At 39.1% G+C, this 20,181-nt stretch overlaps 1 protein-coding gene across 1 annotated transcript in view; it reads left to right on the top strand.

Annotated features, from left to right (window-relative positions):
* The window catches only part of LOC109928387 (BCL-6 corepressor-like protein 1), a 78,943-nt gene that overhangs the window by 10,077 nt on the left and 48,685 nt on the right, over window positions 1-20,181 (top strand). Inside the window, exons 2-3 of the mRNA XM_048605318.1 lie at window positions 3,285-3,422; window positions 18,541-18,628. Of these exons, the coding sequence (XP_048461275.1) occupies window positions 3,337-3,422; window positions 18,541-18,628 (174 nt within the window). The 5' untranslated portion in view covers window positions 3,285-3,336. The remainder of the gene's footprint in view (window positions 1-3,284; window positions 3,423-18,540; window positions 18,629-20,181) is intronic.

The raw sequence follows: 20,181 nt of genomic DNA, 5'->3' as shown, positions 1-20,181 counted from the left end.
GTTTTACAGCAGTAGTTTGATTCAAAATAAGGCTTGATAGATACATGAGAGATAAGTGGGTAGAGCATTGTAGAACAGGGTAAGAAGAAGTAATTAGAATGGAGGTGGCTCATTAACATTGACATAAACCGTTCTGGCTTAATGGCCTCTTTCTGTGTTCAGTTTGATTCATGCTGATATGCCCAGTTTCTGTTACTTGAATTTATAGCATGCTGGAAGCAGTCATGGTGTTGTTCTACTTGCCAAGTGTATGTCTCAGCTTTATTCCAACATTAAATGAGAGGGAAAAGTGGCATCTGTTAGAACATCTACAGAACCTTCCTTAATTTTATGGCAGATTAAAAAAAAGTTAATTCACTGAGGAATCATTAAGTAAAAAGCTGCTAATATTAGAAGACCATTACAGATCTCCATGTCTTTGGCTATAGAAAGTTCCCAGTAAAAATAAAGCTTATACACAGTTGTAACAGATCACTAAAATTATTGACACAAGGATTGCTTGAAGTTTGGCTGCGATGCAGTACATTCAGCACTGACATTGAGGCTTAAGATTATGAAGTGATTTCTTGTTCCTAACAGCAAGCGATTCATTGGAACTTTTGAAGTTTAGTAAGGAAAAAAAAATTGCTCTTTGACTGGGACTACAACAAGTATCTGTATTGGACCTAATAAAGTTATCTTAGTATTTTTGAGATTTAAGTTTATACATTATGATGTCACTTGAAATTTTATTTAGAACTACAGCTCTTGTGCTAATGAAATTGAAGCTTGTGATTGTGATTGTGTTATCAGGCACAACAGATATATCCTTTTAAATTTATTGTAAGTCTGAAATGTGGACAAATTATTTATCATGATGATTCCTGTTACCTGTCAACATGGTCCACAAAAATAAAAATAACTTCTTCCTTTTTGAAGTTACACATCATTGAAACTAATTGGTCAGCATTCACAAACTACATTGGTCATAGTCTGAAAATATTTTATTCTCTCTCAAGTCTAACTCCGATGTTTTGATTTAATTTAAATAATTTCTTTTGTGTGAAGTGTCTTGCTTCTTTACTGTCAATATGTTGTTTCTCTTCAGCTTTCAGATTATGCCTTCACACACATAGTTGACTTCAAGATGCTAGTTAGGAAGAAGACTGACAATTTTAAGTAATCTTGACAAATAAGTGAAGGAAGGTCCCTGTGCAAACAACCTGCTAAAACTAGAAAGCCAGTTGACAGAACCAGAACTTGACAAGCTAAGAAACAATAAGGTGACCAAATACTGGTGGAAATGGTTAATAGGCCACTAAGCATTAGTTGTACTGCTGGGAACAACACAGATCAGGAAATCAGAGGTACCTGCAGCAAGGGGAACGCAGTAACCTTGGGAGACTTCAACCTACATATAGAATGGGTGCATTTAATGAGTAGGAAGAATTCCTGGAATATGTTGAGAGAGTCTTCTGGAGCAATCTGTTGAACAACTAGATAGGAAGCAGGACATTTTTACATCTACTATTATGTGGTGAAAAAGGCAAATTAAAATATATTTGCGGAAGAATCTTTTAGGGAATAGTAATCATAATATGATAGAATTTTTCATTTCCATTTGAAAAAGATGCAATTCAATTTGAACTCGGAGCCTTCTACCTAAACAGGGCAATTATGAGGAAGATGTTGGCTGTGGTGGATTAAAAAGCATTAAAAGATTTGATAGAAATCAGCAGCTAGCATCAAAAGAATTATTGCTTGGATTTCAAAAAATATACATTCCTTTTAATGCATAAATAGTCAAAGTGAAAAGCAAGAGACCCTTAACTGATGACAATAGATTAATATAGCATTACATTAAATGAAGATGCTTATAAAGTTGCCAACGAAAGTTTTAAGCTTGAAGTTTGGGGTGTGTTTTTAGAATTCAGTGAAGGAGAACCAAGAAATTGATAAAGTGTACCACGTAAATATAAAATAGCAAGTATTGTAAAAATAGATTCTAAAAGCTTCTGTAGGTATATAAAAAGGAAACGATTAACGAAGAAAAATGAGAGTCAATTATAGGCAGAGACCAGAGTATTTATAATGAGAAATAACAAAGACATTAAATAAATATTTTATGCTCTCTTCACAGAGGAGGACCCATGAAGGCTCCTTGGAAGTAAAGATTTAAGGATCTAGTTAGTGTGTGGAAGTGAAAGTTTTTTTTAGAAAAGGTAGTTTTGGAGAATTTAATGGGACTGAAAGTTGACAAATCCCCAGGACCCAGTGATCTTCACCCTAGAATGTTGAAAGAGATGGCTACACTAGTGATCATCTTTCTAAGTTCTGTTAATTTTTTGCAATAGTGCCTGCAGAATGGAAGGTTGCAAATATAACCCTACTGCTGGAGAGAGAGAAAATAGGAGCTACGGACCTGTTAGCTAGCTGTCAATAGTAAAGAAAATACCAGATTCTATTATAAAGAATGTAATTACAGATATTTAGTAAATAATTGTCTCATGAGGCAGATTCAACATGGATTTATGATATCATGTTTAACAAATCTGATACTTTGAGGATCTTACTAGCAGTGTCAATAATGGGGAAACAGTGGATGTGGTATATTTGGATTTTCAAAGGGCTTTTTATGTTCTACACAGGAGGTTGATGAACAAAATTACAACATATGGGAATTGGGCTAGTATACTAGCATGGATTGAGGAATGGTTAACAGACAGAAAGCCAAGAGTTGGAATAAATAGGTCATTCGCAGGCTGACATGCTGTGGCCAATGGAGTCTGCAAGGGTCAGTGCCATTAGGCCACAATAACCTACAAGTCAGATTTGGATGTGAAGGCCAACTTGTAATATCTCCATGTTTGCAATGTTTTCTAATTCCAGCTCTAATATTTTGACCATTCTCTCAGTCTTAGTCTCCCCATCCTCTGGAAATAGTTTCTGCTCAAACTGATTTAAGACCTTAAATTTCACTCATGTCACTCACTAACTTGCTAAATTCCAGGGAATACAACACTTACGCTAAATCTCCTCTTAGTTACATAACCTGTGGAGTCTATAATTCTGGTAAATCTCTGTTGCATTCACCTTAAAGCTAGTATATTCTTCCTCAGGTTTTCATCAGACCTGTACAGTAGTTTCAAGTTATCAGAATTTTGACAGTCAGATTCTGCTTTGTAGTTCTACCAAAAATGCCTCACTTTAGAATAGTAATATTATAATACTGTACTATAAACTTTGGAGCAAGACTGTACTACAGATATCTCTTTGGTTTCTAATGGTTATCCTTTGATATGCAGATTGGAGCAGTGAGAGAGTGCAACTACTTTCTAATATCGGTCTGCACCTGTCATGCTGGCCACAGCCTCGCTGTACAACAGTGTTCACAAGTGGACAAACTCTGACCGAATCTGGATGTGTGGCATTAAGGAAGATAGGTGAGTAACATTGGAAAGATTATTATCTGGTTGGGCCTGTCAATCTACTTTACATTTGCAAATATGCTGAATTATAGCAGAAAAACAAACTAAAAGAACTTGAAAAGGCCATAGGACCCAACAAACCAACCACTTTTGCCTGATCACAATCAAACCTATCTGAACTTTCATCATACCTTAAAATTTTTTTCTGCTCAAGAAACAATGAGGTAATTTTAACAAAAAAAAGAGTTTGAAAACAGAGGTGGTTAAACAATTTGGGAGGAAGCCGACTGCAATTTGCTGCATCTACTGTACTTTTATCTGCAGCATATTCAGCTTCACATAAGAAACTGTCACTCAGGAGAAGCAGGATACTAATTTAAGTATTTTACAAGGCTATTAGCAACTGGTATGAAATGTACTTTTCAAATTTAACTCTAGAGTAATGGGTTTTGCAAGCTTTTGCAGATTTAAAGCAACGTGAAAGGGCAATGGACTTAAAGGGACTGAACAAATTGGAGACAGAAAAAATCCTGTAAACACTGAGACTTCACATGTGCTTCTTTATCTAAATGAAAGACTTTTTCCCAAGAGACTTGTTTTGAGAGTGTGCTTAGGCAACTTCGGAGGTGGCTTCCAATACTTCAGTCATCTTCACTAATTGGATTTTTATATGTTTACATCTTCCATCTGTTAAATATCAGTTTAGCATGGTGTGTCTTGTATAGTTTTATTGAGAACCAAAATGAAAAGGAGCAGCCTACTGCTGCACAGTAGAGGGGACAATGAGCATAAAATTCAGCTTTCCGAAAGCAATATCGTCATACACTATGCACAGGCAATAGATGGCCAATGGATGCTCATTATCTTGTCATGCAGTCACTACATTGGCAGCATCCAGTCAAGTGAACTAGATGAGTAAACATGTGCACTAGGCAATGAGGAATTTGTACCCCTCCTTTTCCTGCTGCTCCTTTGTTGTGCAACCCTGTGATTTTAACAGGGATAGCTTCTATCCTTGCTTTGGCTACACAGCTGATCTTGGCCAACATCCTTCTGTGCTTTTAAGACTGAGTGAGTGCTTTGTCATGGACTACATTCTGCACCTTTTGAGAGGAATCTGCATTTCCATGTTTCTTTACTCTTTTCCTTTTATTACCCACCCACATTTCCCTGTGACTAATGCGGTGGAGTGCTGCCCATCAGCGATGCCCTGAAGAGCCAAGGCTAAGTTTTTGTCCTGTTTAAAATGTCCCGCAAATGTGTATACCATTATTGAGTGTCAACACGCACTTGTTTGACTTCCATATTTGATAAATCTTTCAGGTTGCTGCTTTCTTTCCAGGAATGTAGACATCTTTTGATGTGACCTTCAACCACGTGGCTCTCTTGCATGAGATAGTTTTCTCTAATCTGTCTCCAAATTTTAATAGTGCAGCTGGAAAAGCTACTGGAACCTTTCTTGTACTGTTGTTGCTATTCCAGAATTACTGGCCATGTTCAGCCTCAAGGCCAGCTGATCTGAGCACTCTGGATAATGTGCCCTCCAATGGGTAATCTATGCAGCTGTCTCTGTATCCACCATCTGCTATTGCTCACCAGTGATGTGTGAGACAACATCATGTGAAAACCCAACTATCTGTCTTGGCAGTTCTACCAAGGCATATGTAAATGAATTACTGCATGATTCTTACGATTGTGTCCCCTCAGAATAATTGACTTCCTCTGAGATATCTTCATCCTCTTCCTGCCTGTGGGAAATGAAAAATGATGAATTAGGACTGTCTGAGTCAGAAATTGATAAGTCAATGTTGAAATTAACAAAAGAATGTTGTGAGTCATGTGACTGCAAAATTTGATTCTGTCACCATGTGGCATAGCATCAGGAATGCCAAGACTCTGCTCATCTTCAGATACACCAATCTTTAAGCCAAAGTTTTAACTCTGACTTTATTTATCCTATGCCAGATTGCCTGTGGCTCAAGTAATAATCTTGAAATTATTACGTTGGAGGTTCTGCTTTTTAACTACTAACTGCTCAAAGTCTTTCCGCAGGACTTCCTCTCTAGACCTACCAATGTTATCGGTGCCAATGTGGACAACGACTACTGGGTCCCTCCCATTGCTCTCTGAAGTTCTTCTCCAGACCTGTAGAGATTCCTTAATCCTCGCACTGAGCAGGCAACACAGCCTTCTGGATTTCCATTAATGACTGCAGAGAACAATATACGTCTCCCTAATTATATTGTTCCTACAACAAAAGTAAAATTTCTAATTCCACCCACCACCACCACCACCATTTGGTTCCCTGTACCAAGTTGCCATAGTCAGTTTGCTCATCTTTCTTGCAGGTTTCAGCATGTCCCCACATCTTGCAAGAGCCTCGTAACTTGGATAATGGCTGGGGCTGAGGCCCCTTAATTGTAACCCTCCTGGGTTCTTATACCTGCCTTATCTGCTGTCACATCCTCCTGTCCGTGGTCACAGAATGGTTTTGAATTGCCTGATCTGAGGGGTGTGACCACCCTCTTTTCAAAGTGCCTAGGTAACTTTCCCATTGTGGTGTAATGTCTGCAAGTAGGATTTGTAGCTCCTTGTTTGGGAGCTGTTTTCCTCCTGGGATGAGCGAAATTGAGCTGTTTGGGTAGATGAAAGTGGGCGTACAGCTATTACTTCTAGTGCAAGTGGGGAGATGCCCCAAGTGAGTGAGTAGGCTCTGCAGAAGTCACGCAGGATTAGTGGTGTCAGGAGTTCAAGTAGCTAAGATTGAGTGATGGAAAATGTTGCAGGCAATAGTAAGAGTGGTACATCATGAGTCTTAGAAGGAGATGATTGCAATAGCAGAGGTAGAATTAGTGTGTGGTGTTGTAGAGAACATAGTGCCACACATGCTGATGGAGTCGTGGGTCATTGACCTTCTCTCTGTATTGCTGTGCATTTCTCCAGATGGCTGACACCTGGATGGCACCTTAGATCAGGCTTGTAAGGGCTGATATCGTGGCTTCCAATCTGGTCTTGGGGGAAGGGGACATCCTGCATGTGCACCAAATTGTCCAACAGGATCTTTCCAGGTACCAACCTGCGAAGCAGGGTGCCAAAAATCCAAAGTCAGTTCCAGACTGACAGTGCTTGTCTAGGCTGCTGCCAGGGATGCTGGTCTATCCTGAGATATTCCGGCAGTGACGAGGTATTCCTGGAATTGCATGTGGCGAGATATCGGTTGAGGGGACGCTATAGGGTGGATTGGGAAGTTAATGTGGTGAGTTCAGTAAGATATAGTGAGAAAACCTGCTAGACCTTGCAGCAAAAAACCCTCCTAATGACTTGATGAAATTCAGACTGACTTTTTTTTGGCTAAGATTCAGCCCTATAACTGATCAGCTCCATACCAAAAAAAAATCTTAATTAAAGAAATGAATCATTATCAGAGGCCCAAGAACACTGAGCCTTGGTGATTAAGACATGTTCAGATAACTGAGGAGTGATGGTCAATTACAAGGGCTTAGACTCCATCACTGTGCAGCTGGTGTGCAACCACAAAAATATATTTACACAGGTGTGCATAATATTCCTAGGTAGTTCTTTTCTTCCACTATATCATTTCTTCCTTTTCTGATGTCTTACACCCAGAGTTCCCCAACTGGTTGCTTTAAGAGAAAGGATAACCACCTTTAAATTCCATGCTTTGCGAAATTCTCCTGTTGTTTTCATGACTATTTGAAATATATTGACTAATTTGACTGATTTCTTAATGCAGAGCTGCTTCTTTTTCTATCCAACAAGTTTGATGTTGATTATTTTAGTAAGATTATGTTACACTTGCTTCCACAGGTTAACATTGAGGTTTTCAGAAAAGTGGAAAGTTTCAAACATTTCTGTTGGTTTCTGTTTTCCATAACAGCAATGATTCAAAATCAGTTTTCTGTCTCCAATTTTTATTCTATACCATTAGTACAAATTGTGTTATAAAATATCTGAAATCATCTTACCTTTTTCTGTTGTTTTTGAGTTGTGGAAAGTATGCCATAATGGACAGCCAAGCGAAATGAGTAGCATCTCTTGTCTCGGTAACCAGATTGGTTGACCATAAGTTAAGATTTTCTTTCTATAATCATGGAAAGTCATCTTGCATTTGGTTTTAATTATTTTCATCATTGTGGTGTTCAACTAGTTGCATTAAAGGTGAACTTGTACTGAACTAAGTATAGGGCTTAAATTGTGTATTACTTTTTACAGGCATTATAGATGTCATTTATTCAATTGTGTGGTGAACGTTCTATTGGATAACAGAATTTTTGTTTTATTATTAAAAATGTGGAGTTTAGTCTTATTTAAGAGGATGATCTAGGATTCTACATTGACTCAGTCTTGTTGATCAGATGGATGATGGCTGCTTACCCACAGGCCTGGAAAACCTTTGTTCTGGCCGTTAGGTCACAACTTCATGGGCAGTGACACCTTTGCTACAAGGACACCTGCAAGAATTTGGCAGCCGTTGACAATGGTAAACTGGGAAATGGTTGCTGATAATGGTGATCTCTAGCAGCTGACTGTTTGCAAGGGCATTGGAAGAAGCAAACAAAAATGAAACCTCAACTGGCCAAGAGGAGGACTGAGAGAAAACAAGCCAACAAGTTGTTCACTTTCTCAGCCTGAATCTTGCTTTGTAGAAAGTGAAGCAGTGACTGCCATGCCAGAGTAAGACTCCAAAGACATACTCACACAATGCACCTAACTCAGTGCAGACAATTGTCATTGTCAGGAAACTGCCACTAGCAGGGCTGGAATTTAATGCTGACTGTTTAAAGTCAGTGGTGTGCAGCTAACTCAATGTATCAAGAAAAGATGAGTCACTCAGAGCTACCTCTCCAGTCAGTCATTGTGTTTGAAGTGGTATGTGAGGAGCCTATGATTCCTCATGAGGGAAGAAGAGAATCACTGGATGGAGGATGATTTTGGGAGGAAAGGGTGATCTTAGGACAGTTGAGGGGAATTTTGAAGAGGATAGGCAGATTTAACTGGCCACAGGAGCTTGATGTCTGTGGAGCAGCAGCTCAAACAAGTGCCAGATGTTTCTCAAAATCCAGGGAACTAGTGCTGAACGTGTTCTTGCCAGGATCTTGACATCTGCGGAACACTTGGGTCAATACAAGTGTTGTCCATCCCTCCTAGAATCTCTTAATTGTTCCAGTGCTGTATGTCTGAATGAACATTTTACTTAGTGCCATTCTCCTGCCTTCTCCACATAACCCTGCACACTGTTCATTTCCACATGGCTTTAACTTCCTTTTGAATGCCATCATTGAATCTGCCTCCACAGCACTGTCAGATGACATAATTCAGACACTAAGCACTGCTGCATGAAAAAGTTTTTCTTCCTGTTGCTATTGCTTTTGCCAATTAGTTTAAATCTGCAGTCTCTCATTCTTAATCTTTACATAAATGAAATGTTTTTTCCCTAACTACTGTTTCTTAATCTCTCATGTTTTGCATACTTCTATTAGATCTCTTTTTCTCCAAGGAAAACAACAGTCCTAACTTTTCCAGTCTATCTTGATAATTGTATAACTGAAATTCTTTATCCCTGGAATAATTCTATACATTTCACCTGCACTCTCTCAAGTGCCTTCACATATAAACATAAGAATTAGGAAACGGGCATAGGCTAATCAGTCCCTGGAGTTTGCATTGCCAAAGGTGTCCTTCACTTTTTCAGGACGAGAGTACCAATGACCACGATCCTCTTTGAGAGAGAAAAAATGCTTAATTTTTGTTTTTATGGGAGTCCTGATTTCTAAACAGTAAATTCCAGTAATAAAAGGAACCATCCTGTCCACATCTACCCTGCCCACCCTCAAGATTATAAATGTTTCAATCATGTCACCTCCTACTAATCTAATCCGCAAATGGATGCAAGCACCCCCCACCCCCCATAAAGTCAACCATCCCATTCCAAGTATTGGTCGGGTAAACCTTCTCTGAATTACTTCCAATATATTCACATCCTTCTTAAAGGCCAACATATGAACAGGAGTAGGCTATTCAGCCCCTCAAGTCTGTTCCACCATTCAGTGAGATTATGGCTGATTTGTGTCCTAACTCCATACATTTGTCTTTGGCCCATATCCATTAATACTTTTGCTAAGCAAAAAATAAAAAAAAAACGATCCAGCATCTACTGCCATTTGTGGAAGAGAATTCCAAACATCTGCCACACTTTGTGTGTAGAAGTGCTTCCTAACATTTCCCTGAATGGTCTGGCTGTACTTCTCACACTCATGCTAGAATTCTAGAATGCCCAATCAGTGGAAATAGTTTATCTGCCCTGTCTTTTCTTGTTAATATCTTGAAGAGTTAACCTTATAAATTCTAGAGAAAACAGGCCCAATTTGTATAATCTCTCCTCATAACTCCTGAAGTCCATGTATCATTCTTGTAAACCTACATTATACTTATTTCAAGGTCAGTATACACTTCCTAAGATGAGGGGCTGAGATTTGCTCACAGTACTCCAAGTGGGGTTTAGTCAGGGTTTTGCATAATGGCAATATAACTTTGGTATCCTTGTACTGCAGTCTTCTTGTTGTAAAGGCCAGCATTCCATTCCCTTTCCTGATTATTTTCTGCATTTGTTTGTGACATTTAAAGCTCTTTGTACTTGAACTTCTGAAGTCTCAAACAGCCAGTGTTCCTGGAGCCCTGGTAGGGATGAGGATCCCCCTGATGCAGACGAGGTACAGAAAGAGGCTGGAACTGTGTTCAGATGCATGAATGACAGAAGACTATCACAGTTTGCTGCTGCGAATGCCGAGGATAGGCCAGAGAAACCAAGATCCTTTGCTACCTCCATAAAGTTATGCAGCGTATCCAGGTTTTACCTCCACTCCATGCACATACTTGAAAACAACATCTGCAATAAATATTGGCATTTTGAGAGACTGTCACCATGCAGTGTGCACTGCTGAAGGCCCTGGGACTTAGAGGAGCCCTAATGCTGTAGCCTTCAAAGTGACAGCCATGTTAAGCTTCTTCCAGAACTCAGCAGATAATTGTGTGGCATCCTCCAGGCAGCCATTCATCATCAGATGTGACAGTGTGCCCTGTTTAAAAAGGCTGGAGAGTTTGTCTGATACAGAATAGACCCTGAGACCCAGACTGAACTAACTGAGCTTTTGGGCCATTTCAAGAGACCTCCAAATGCAGGGACTTAAGTTGCACACATGTGGGAATCAAGCCAACTTTGGACCAGCCTGTATCATTCACCATCAACAGAAAATATACGCCTGCATTAAGGCACAATTGGTGTGCGACTATAGGAAACTTATCTTCTGTGTATGCTCACCCAGAGAGCTCTTGTGATGCCTACATTCTACTACCACTCCTGGTCTCCACAGATCTTTTGAGACCCCCATAAAACTGGGGTTAATAGCTCAAGACTGAGCTGATGACACCAATGTGGTACCCTTGAACTCCAGCCAAGGATCATTGAAACAAATGTGCTTGATCACTTAATAGCAATGACCCCTTTCATCTTTTTACTGATGATCAAGTATAGACCAATATCATAGTAATTGACAATCTTTGATTTAACTGTTTTTTTATGAACAGACATTCCTAAGCAATTTTCATTTTTGGGCAGATGATAATGTTGTAGCTATGCTGGAGCAGCTTCACTACTGATGAGGCTAGTTCTGGAGCACAAGTCTTTGGTCCTACTGCAAGAAGGTTGTGAAAACGTATAGCCCTTCAGTGCCTTCAACTGTTTCTTGATGTCAGGTTGAGTGTATTTAATTAGCTGATTACTGGCATCTCTGATGCTGGGACCCTCGGGAGGAGGCCAAGATGAATCATCCACTGAACACTTTTGCTTAACTTAGGTGCAAATGCTTCAGCTTTCTCTTTTGATTTACTGGCCTCTCCCAGTGCTGAGGAATATTCTTCATGTTTTTCAGCTGCCATGACCTTTTCACAACTGAATGTGGCAGGACTGCAGAGCTTAGATCTGATCTGTTGGTTGAAGAATCACTTGGATTCTGCATTGGTCTATTGCATTCTGCTTACACTGCTTGAGGTGCAAGTAGTCCTGTTTTGTAGCTTCAACAAGTTCACACTTCATTTTTCGGTGTGAGCAATGCTGCTCCTGCAATGCCCTTCTGCACATATCATTGAACCAGATGTCATGACTCTCTGGGGTAGCGCAATTAAATCAAACCCCTGTATTCCTGGAGTCATCACACGAGTTTTTAAAAGAAATGTGCAAAATCCTTAAGCCACCTGATTTATCCTATCCAGATTGATAGAAATGGACCCAATGTCTGTCTGTACTTACTAGGAATCGCTGTTTCTTGCAGGCATTTAGATTCTAGTTACAGGTAAACAGTTAAGTGTAGTTTAAACTCCACAAATTAAAATCTTAAATCCCTTATAAACTCCCCCTTATACACGCACACTGACAGGCAGAGATAAACAGGCTTAAAAAAACATGATCGGAAGAAAACTGGAAAAACAGTTATGGATCTTTGTTCTCGATCTGTTGGGTTTATGCTCGCTCATCCGAAAATTTGTCCTCAACTTCTTTCTGAAATCTTCCACTGGGCTGCAAGAGATCTTCATTTATCAAAGCTCTCTAAATTATTTGGTCCAAAGTCAGATATTGCAAATCTGCTGAAGAAAATACGAGCTGGTTTTCTTGAGTTTTAAAGTGGCTTACTGTAAAGAAATAAGTGAGGACCACTGCAGATCTGTTTCTCTTCTGGTCCGAACTAGCTCCTTTCTGTTAACAGCCCACACTGTTCAAATACCTGAAAACCAATCACATAATTGTTGGCAAGCAGGGGACTTATGTTATTAATAATTGGTCCCTAGTACACAAACCAGTCAGCTTCACTTGTAAACAGCCCCTGTGCTTCACTTCTTCTGCTTGTTGCTGGAACCCACAGTTACACAAACAGATTTACAATAGGTATCAAATTCATTGCTTTCAAAATATGTAGCCATTCATGTTAATGCCTGGGTTTAAAATAGTTCTTTTTCATTTCAGTCTGTAGTTTTTAAAAAGCACAAAAAAAAGTCTTTACAAGGATTGATCTGTTAGCTTGATGGTGTTGGTAGAGTGGGGAATATTCTCGGCCATGAGCTTACACAACATGGTTCAATACAATTCAGCTGCTGATGGCCTTTGCCCAGTTTTGAGTTGCTAGATATATTTAAAGTTTTTCCTGTTATCATGGTGGTAGTGTAACAACAGCATAACAGAGGTATCCTCAATGTGAAGACAGGACTTAATTTCCATGATTACGAAACCAGTGTTCCCTCAAAGCTGTGTGGCTGCATGTGCGTGCAGCCACTCAAGGTTCCATGCTTGGTGATTGCAGCATTGGCTTTCAGTTCCTAATACCACTGTCACACATGTGCCTCAGAGGTAGAAAGAAAACGTAGCCAGAAAGAAAATTAGAGGGAACAGTAGACTGTCACTCCTGAATTGTCATTCCTACTGATACTGTAATTGGTGAGGACGAGGTCAAGTAAGTTGTTTTTTCCTCATTTTGTTGGTTCCCTCGTTATCTATCACTGAGCCAGATTAGCAGTTGTGTCCTTTAGGACTCGGTTAGCTTGGTCAACAGTGGCAATGCTGGGCCAAGTCTCCTACCCATGATACATTCTGTCTGCCCTTGCAATCCTCAGTGCATCCTTCAAATGGTGTTCACCACGGTGAAGTACTAATTCATCATCCAAAAGGAGGTGGTGGGGGATAATCAGCAGGAAGTTTCCTTGCCCATGTTTGACTTGATGCCATGAGAGATCCACGGTAAAGTTGAGGAATTGCAGGGCAGATGACATTTCATGGTACTGCCACTACGTCTGGTGTGTCTGTCCTGCCAGTGAGTCAGGACACACTTGGGAATGGTGTTGGTGATAGTGATGTCTAAGCCATTGTCTGTAAGTATGATTCTGTAAAAATTACATTTCAGAGTGTTGCTTGACTAGTTTATGGGATAGCTCTCTCACTTTTGGTACAAGCCCCCAGATGTTATTAGGGAGAACTTTGCAGGATTAATATGGCTTGGTTTGCCTTTGTTGATTCGTGTTCAAGTTAATGCCTGTGCTCTGTTGAGTTTCGATCCTTTCTTTCGTTTTGTAGTGGTTTTGGTGTAACTGAATGGCTTGCCAGATTGTTCATAGGACAGTTAATGTCAATTATATTGTTGTGAAAGAAGCAAACAGACTTCTGTCATGTTTGATATTGTAAAATACGTTTTATAGAAGCCAATATGTTAATGAACATGAAATTCAGTTGGTTACATTTTAAACATGTCGTCATCTTTGAAGGATATGCAACAAGTATTGTTTGAAGATTGGTGTTAATTTTAGTAAAAGTGACCTAGTTTGTTTAATAAGGCTAGTTCTGATATGAATTTGATCAGATCATGTTTGTTTGACTAATACCTTGCGTCATTGAAATGGTATGCAAAGTTTTACTTTGAAAGCAGTTGCCATTTGACTTACATTCCACAATTAAATGCAGATCAGTTGACTGGAGTGATAAAATAATATTTAAATTATCTGCCTGTTAAGGGGAGAAAACTGAGCCACGTTCAAAGATATCAATCGAGTATGCTCAGGTTGTTTTGATTTGAAACATCACAAACCTATTCAGATAGTATGTTAGTGGCTTAGATAACCAGGTGTAGAGCTGGATGAACACAGCAGTCCAAGCAGCATCATAGGAGCAGGAAGGCTGACGTTTCGGGCCTAGACCCTTCATCAGAAAATCCGGAGGGAGGAGGGTAACTTCTTCAGGGTAGGCATCCTTAGAAGAGGCTTCGCAGTGGGGTTAAAATTGTATCAGAGATAGTAGGAACTGCAGATGCTGGAGAATCTGACATAACAAGGTGTAGAGCTGGATGAACACAGTAGGCCAAGCAGTATCATAGGAGCAGGAAGGCTGACGTTTCGGGCCTAGACCCTTCATCAGAAAATCAGTTAGTGGCTTTCCCTGTTTTGTAATGTTTGTGAATCTTATGACAGATTTCACGGCACTGCAATGGTTTAATATTATTGTGTTGTGGGGTCAGCCTGTAAACCTGCAACTTGTTGTGGTCACAAATAAGAGCTGGGGGGAAATGTAATATAAGAAATGTAGTCATTTTAAATATGAAGTAAAAACAGAAACCGAAACATTCAGCATTTAATCAATATCTGCAGAGGAGATATTTGTTTCAATTGTCGACACATGTTCATTGTAGAAATTACAGAAGAACAACGTTTTAAAAAGAGTTGAATAAGGGTGACAAGAAAACACATGCAGACTGTAATGATATTTCCCTCTGTTCCTGTGTGTCAGTTCCTGGGCCACTAGGCATGTATGCTTTGACACTTATTTTTTGAACTGCCTTAGCTATCATCTCCCCCAAAGTGCTTTGACTATTCACATTGTAATCACTATTTATATTTCTTGAACTGTGGACTTAAAAAATGGGACCAGATACTGTTTTAAATCAAGGGACTGTAGAAGATGTTGCAATTTCTGTTACTCAATTCTGTTACTCAAACTCATTGTGTGACCTTATTGAAGTAGACAAGGGTGTTAGACATCTTGGCTCTGTGGATTTGTGTGCAGAGGCAGATTAGCCCAGTGACATATTTTTGATTGGTTTTTCTACCAGGACCAGTGGTTATTATTCAGGAGTACAAAGTATAATAACCTCTTGATTTTGTTCATGGGCAAGGGGCTACAGCTTTGTGTTTGGACAATGCAGCAGAAACATCCAGACTGTAAATGAAAAAATATTTCTCCATTCACAGTACAGAAAGAGAGCTAAAATGATATTCCAATCAGCCAAATTCCCTTGAAAGGGAAAAATCACCTTCAGAGACAATGAAAAGCAGAGCCTCACTTGGTGAATGAAGGTTTGAGAATTGCTGTGTCTATAACTCATGTCTTCCTCAATGAGTGGAAAAGAGCTGGAGTGGAACTGAAGGAAAAGTGTCTAATCTGGACTGGTCCCAGACTGTGCCTCACTAACATATTTTTGTTTCTTTGCCACCCATAATAGTTGAATCTTATCTGTTCAGATGTCTGTTTATGTGTATGGGAGTTTCTTGAAAGTGGTAGAATTTTAGTTACAGAGAATTGTAAGTTAGTAATTTGTGTTTTCTTTTATTCCATTAGTTAAAAAAATCTGTTTGTAATAAATGGCTGTTTTCTTACGTACAGAAATCTGATGAGCATTTTATTTTAACCTCGGTTCATCAGTCAGGTAAATTTTCACACTTGTGTCGAGTCCAGGAGTAGTAGTTTGATTTCTGGCGCATGAGTTGGGACAAATGCTCTGTGTGCCTCAATTTTTTTCTTGAGTGTACTTTTAATTTGTGTATAGGATTGTAAAGGTCACTATATTTCCTTCTCTTATGTAATTGTCCTTCTTGAGCTTTTCGATTCCTACTCCCTTCCGATGTGTTTCATAAGTAATTTTTGATAAAATATCTGAAATTTCCAGTTTAGTTTTTAACTTTATTGCCTTGGTGCTAACCTGATGGAGTAGATTACTGAAAAGTTTAAATAGAATGAGAATCAAGTTGGCATTATAAGTTGGACAATCCACTCTCAATATTACAACCTAAGCAATGGAAACCATGTTAACGCTTCAGGTTTCTGTACAGAAGCCTCATTATTTAAGTATTTCTAGAAATATCTGATAGATTTCACATTTCCCAGGATCTGCATTGTTTTGGTTTGTATATTTGTTGACACAATATGGATGAAACAGCAACAAATGGCTAGTGGGGGACATTTGATGTTAGAGAAGATTGAAAGCATGTACACTAGGAGTCCATGTTATGTTCACTTGATGCCATTATACTTACTGTAACCGCTCCAGTCTGGATTGTCTTCATTCATAATATCATAATCTCATTTCATGTTAATACTGGACAGATTTCAGGTTGGTAGACTGTGATTTTATTTCCTCCTTAAACATGCCAGTACTTTAACACAGAATAAAATCTGTATTTAAAAAAAACGTAAATTATTAACCTGTATCACAGTAGACAGACTCCTTAGCATCATATCACAAAAACAACTCTTGAAAAATTGAAAGTAAAACCATATTCAGCCCTTCTTAGATGCACGCAAATACAAAATATAAATTAAATTTGAATTACTATGTTGTTCCTAACAAAAAGCATTTTTAAATTCCAATTTTCTGCATTATACAGTAACGTTATCATGTCTAACGTAATGTGTGTGAGCTGATATAAATAGGTACCTGAGGGATGAAACATAGCAAAGGTAGCATTACAACATGAAAGTGCACTTTTTCAAATACTTCTGAAAAAATATGGATTCTCAACCTCTCTAAAAGTTGTTTATCCCTTTTCCCTTTCAAGAAGGGGATCTCACTATAATTAGGTCCAGAATAAAATGGAGTAACAACAAAAACTAAGCAATATCCTCCTTTCAACAAGTATTCTTTAAAGCCCAATGTATTCATCATTTATATTTGAAGACAATTGCACTGATTTGACGTTCTTAGTCAATCAGAACTCACTTTACCAGTGTTGTCAAAATCATTTACCAGTATCAGCTTACTTTAACTCTGAGCACAGTAATAAGCAATACCCCCCCACCCAATTCCCACTCAAACCCCCACCACACACACACCGATAGTAATCAGTTTCCCTGACTTTTCATTTAGTTGTCAGAGTCACTAGCTTGCGAGCAATGAAGTTGAGCAGCTGTACAATCGTCAGGAACAAGTATGCAGCCAAGTTTGAAGCTGCCACTCACTTTCTGGCTCAGCTGAATGAACTCCCTGTTTCTTTTGCACTAAATTCATGTCATTGACTAAATTGCGCTTTGCCTGCCGTGGCTTGTGCCATGGCAGCACACAAACATGGCATGCCTCCCTCTCCCTTAAGGTTCACAACTATTTCTTGCTGTAAGGCAGCATCAATACAGTGAGTTCAGGATAGTTGCAGTGCCATGATTGACCAGGTCACGAGTTGTAGGATCTGCTGGAAAACATTTCAGACAAACTGGTGTTCCTGAATTTGGAAGTTCTGGTCTGAAAAGATTACAGTGTGTTTGTTAGACTTTGGCAGTAAAGTAAGGAATTGGTGCATGCACTCAATGGAAAGATGCTAAAGGATGTGAGTAAACGAACTCTGGGTTCAATACATAACTTCCCTGAAAATGTTTGAATGCAGGTGCCATAAAGTCATAAATAATACCAACAAGATTTCAAGTTATCTATAGAAGTATGAAATAGACCAGTAAATAATTAAATGTTGGTTTGGCCACAAATGGAGCACTATATGAAGTTAGTTAAAGGATGTTACAGAAACAGGGACATGTAATATAGGGTCTTTGAGGATGATAAGAGTAGAAAACCATAGTTGTAAGTAAAACTGTAATATTAACATTCCTCCACTGAAGCAGTGGTGCTAAAATGAGATTGGAAGAGTGGTTTTTAAAATTCTGTATACTCTTTGACTTCTAAGTAGGTCAATACTGTTTCCTTTGGTATGATAATATTCTTTTAAAATTACCACTGAGAGTAATGAAAAAATTCTTTACAAACAAGGTTGTTGGTTTCCAGCAATCTTCTTTTATTAATGGTGTTTCTTCTGTCCAAGTACTTGCTAGTAAACGCATTGACCAATGACAACTGATAGTGCATTAGATTGTTTTCAGTAAATTGGACCAGGCTTAGTCAGGATATGGAGGGTAAGTCTCTGTTTATGTTTGAGAATAAGATTTATGGGAACTGATAGAACAGATCAATCCTTAAAAGAATAAGGGAGAATGAATGATACTTGTAGAAAAAATTGATTTATGACTCATCTCAGTTATTTGTGATTGTGTATACTTGGGCCACTGTTGTCAATGAAACACATGGCATTTCTTTCCCTCTGGAAAATGACATTGAGCATGGAGGCACAATGGTGCTGACTTAAGAATGAATAATCTAGATATAATCTGCATGCAGTATATTAACAGAAACAACAGTTTGACTCTTCATCAGAGACCTTGTGGAAATGTAATAGGCTTCAGGAACTGTTGTCCTGACCTTGAACTACCCATGACAGTGTCAGAAGAGATCTACTAGTAATGGCTAATCATTTTCTTTAATAGGAGATCTTCACTCACAGATGCAGAATCCAGGAAAAGTGTTCCACAGCCAGTAGGGACGGATGGTACTTGTATTAGCAGCCACACTGAAGTAAGCAAGATTGATCAGCTCATCCAAACACAGTGAAAATCTTGTATTCTATATGATTGGCCTAGATTATAAATTTGAGAGATGGGGATTTTTCAGCAGAATCGCATCTTGGAATTCTACCTTTTCTTAAATCTGGACCTGATACTGGACCACTAAACCTTTTGTTCTTCAGTTTGATTCAAGACTGTCCCATTGGATTGCTTTTTTATTTGGCAAATATTATTACTAGCCCTGTACTTTGCAAACAAGGCTTGGAAAGTGCAAGAAAATTAAAAGGTTACATTTGGTTTTGCCTCATCAGTTTTCAGATTTTCCCAGGTTTTCAGCATTATAGTCACTGATTGCAGCAATAATGCTGTCAGGAATAAACATAATGTTAGACCCACCTACATCATTATGACTTTGTGCCAATTTAGCAATTAGGTTTCCTCCTAAGTATAGTATTTTAAAATAAATGAAGTAACTATGAGAGTCATAATGTTGCACAGTACGGAAACAGACCCTTTGGTCCAACTCTCCATGCCAACCAAGTATCCAAAATTAATCTAGTCCCCTTTTGCCAGTATTTGGCCCGTATCCATCTTAAACCCTTTTTATTCATGTACCTATCCAGATGCCTTTCTAAATGTTGCAGTTGTACCGGCCTCCTCTGGCAGCTCGTTCCATTCATGCACCACCATCTGCGTGAAAAGGTTGCCCCTCAGATCTCTTTTGAATCTTACCCCTCTCACCTTAAACCTGTGCCCTCTAGTTTTGGACTCACCTATCGTGGGGAAAAGGCTATTCACCCTGCCCATGCCCCCTATGATTTTACAAACCTCTATAAGGTCACTCCTCAGCCTTTGATGCTCCAGGGAAAAGACCCCCAGCCTATTCAGCCTGTCTGTATAGCTCAAACACTCCAACCCCAGCAATATCCTTGTAAATCTTTTCTGCACCCTTTCAAGTTCAACAAAGTCTTTTCTGTAGCAGGAAGACCTGAATTGAATGCAGTATTCCAAAATGGGCTAACTAACATCCTGTACAGCTGCAACATGACATCCTAACTCCTATACTCAATGCACTGTCCAATAAAGGCAAGTGTACCAATGCCTTCACTATCCTGACTACCTGCGACTCCACTTTGAAGGAACTATGAACCTGCACTCCAAGGTCTCTTTGTTCAGCAACACTCCCCAAGACCTTACCATTAACTGGACAAGTCCTGCCCTGATTTGCCTTACCAACATGCAACACCTCACATTTATCTAAATTAAACTCCATCCGCTACTCCTCAGCCCATCTCATCATGGTCCCATTGTACTCTGAGATAACCACCTTCACTGTCCACTGCACTACCAATTTTGGTCTCATCTGCAAACTTACTAACATTCCTCCTATATTCACATTCAAATCATTTACGTAAATGACAAAAAGCAGTGGACCCACCACTGATCCTGTGGCACAGGCCTCGGCCTGAAAAGCAACCTTGCACCACCATCTTCTGTCTCCTACCTTCAAGCCGATTTTTGTATTCAAATGGCTAGCTCTCCCTGGATTCCATGGGATCTAAA

Source organism: Rhincodon typus, chromosome 14 (genome assembly GCF_021869965.1).
Source record: "Rhincodon typus isolate 14 chromosome 14, sRhiTyp1.1, whole genome shotgun sequence".
In the NCBI taxonomy this organism is placed as follows: domain Eukaryota; kingdom Metazoa; phylum Chordata; class Chondrichthyes; order Orectolobiformes; family Rhincodontidae; genus Rhincodon; species Rhincodon typus.
Note: the sequence above shows the minus strand (reverse complement) of the source record. Positions and strands in the feature narration are given on the sequence as shown.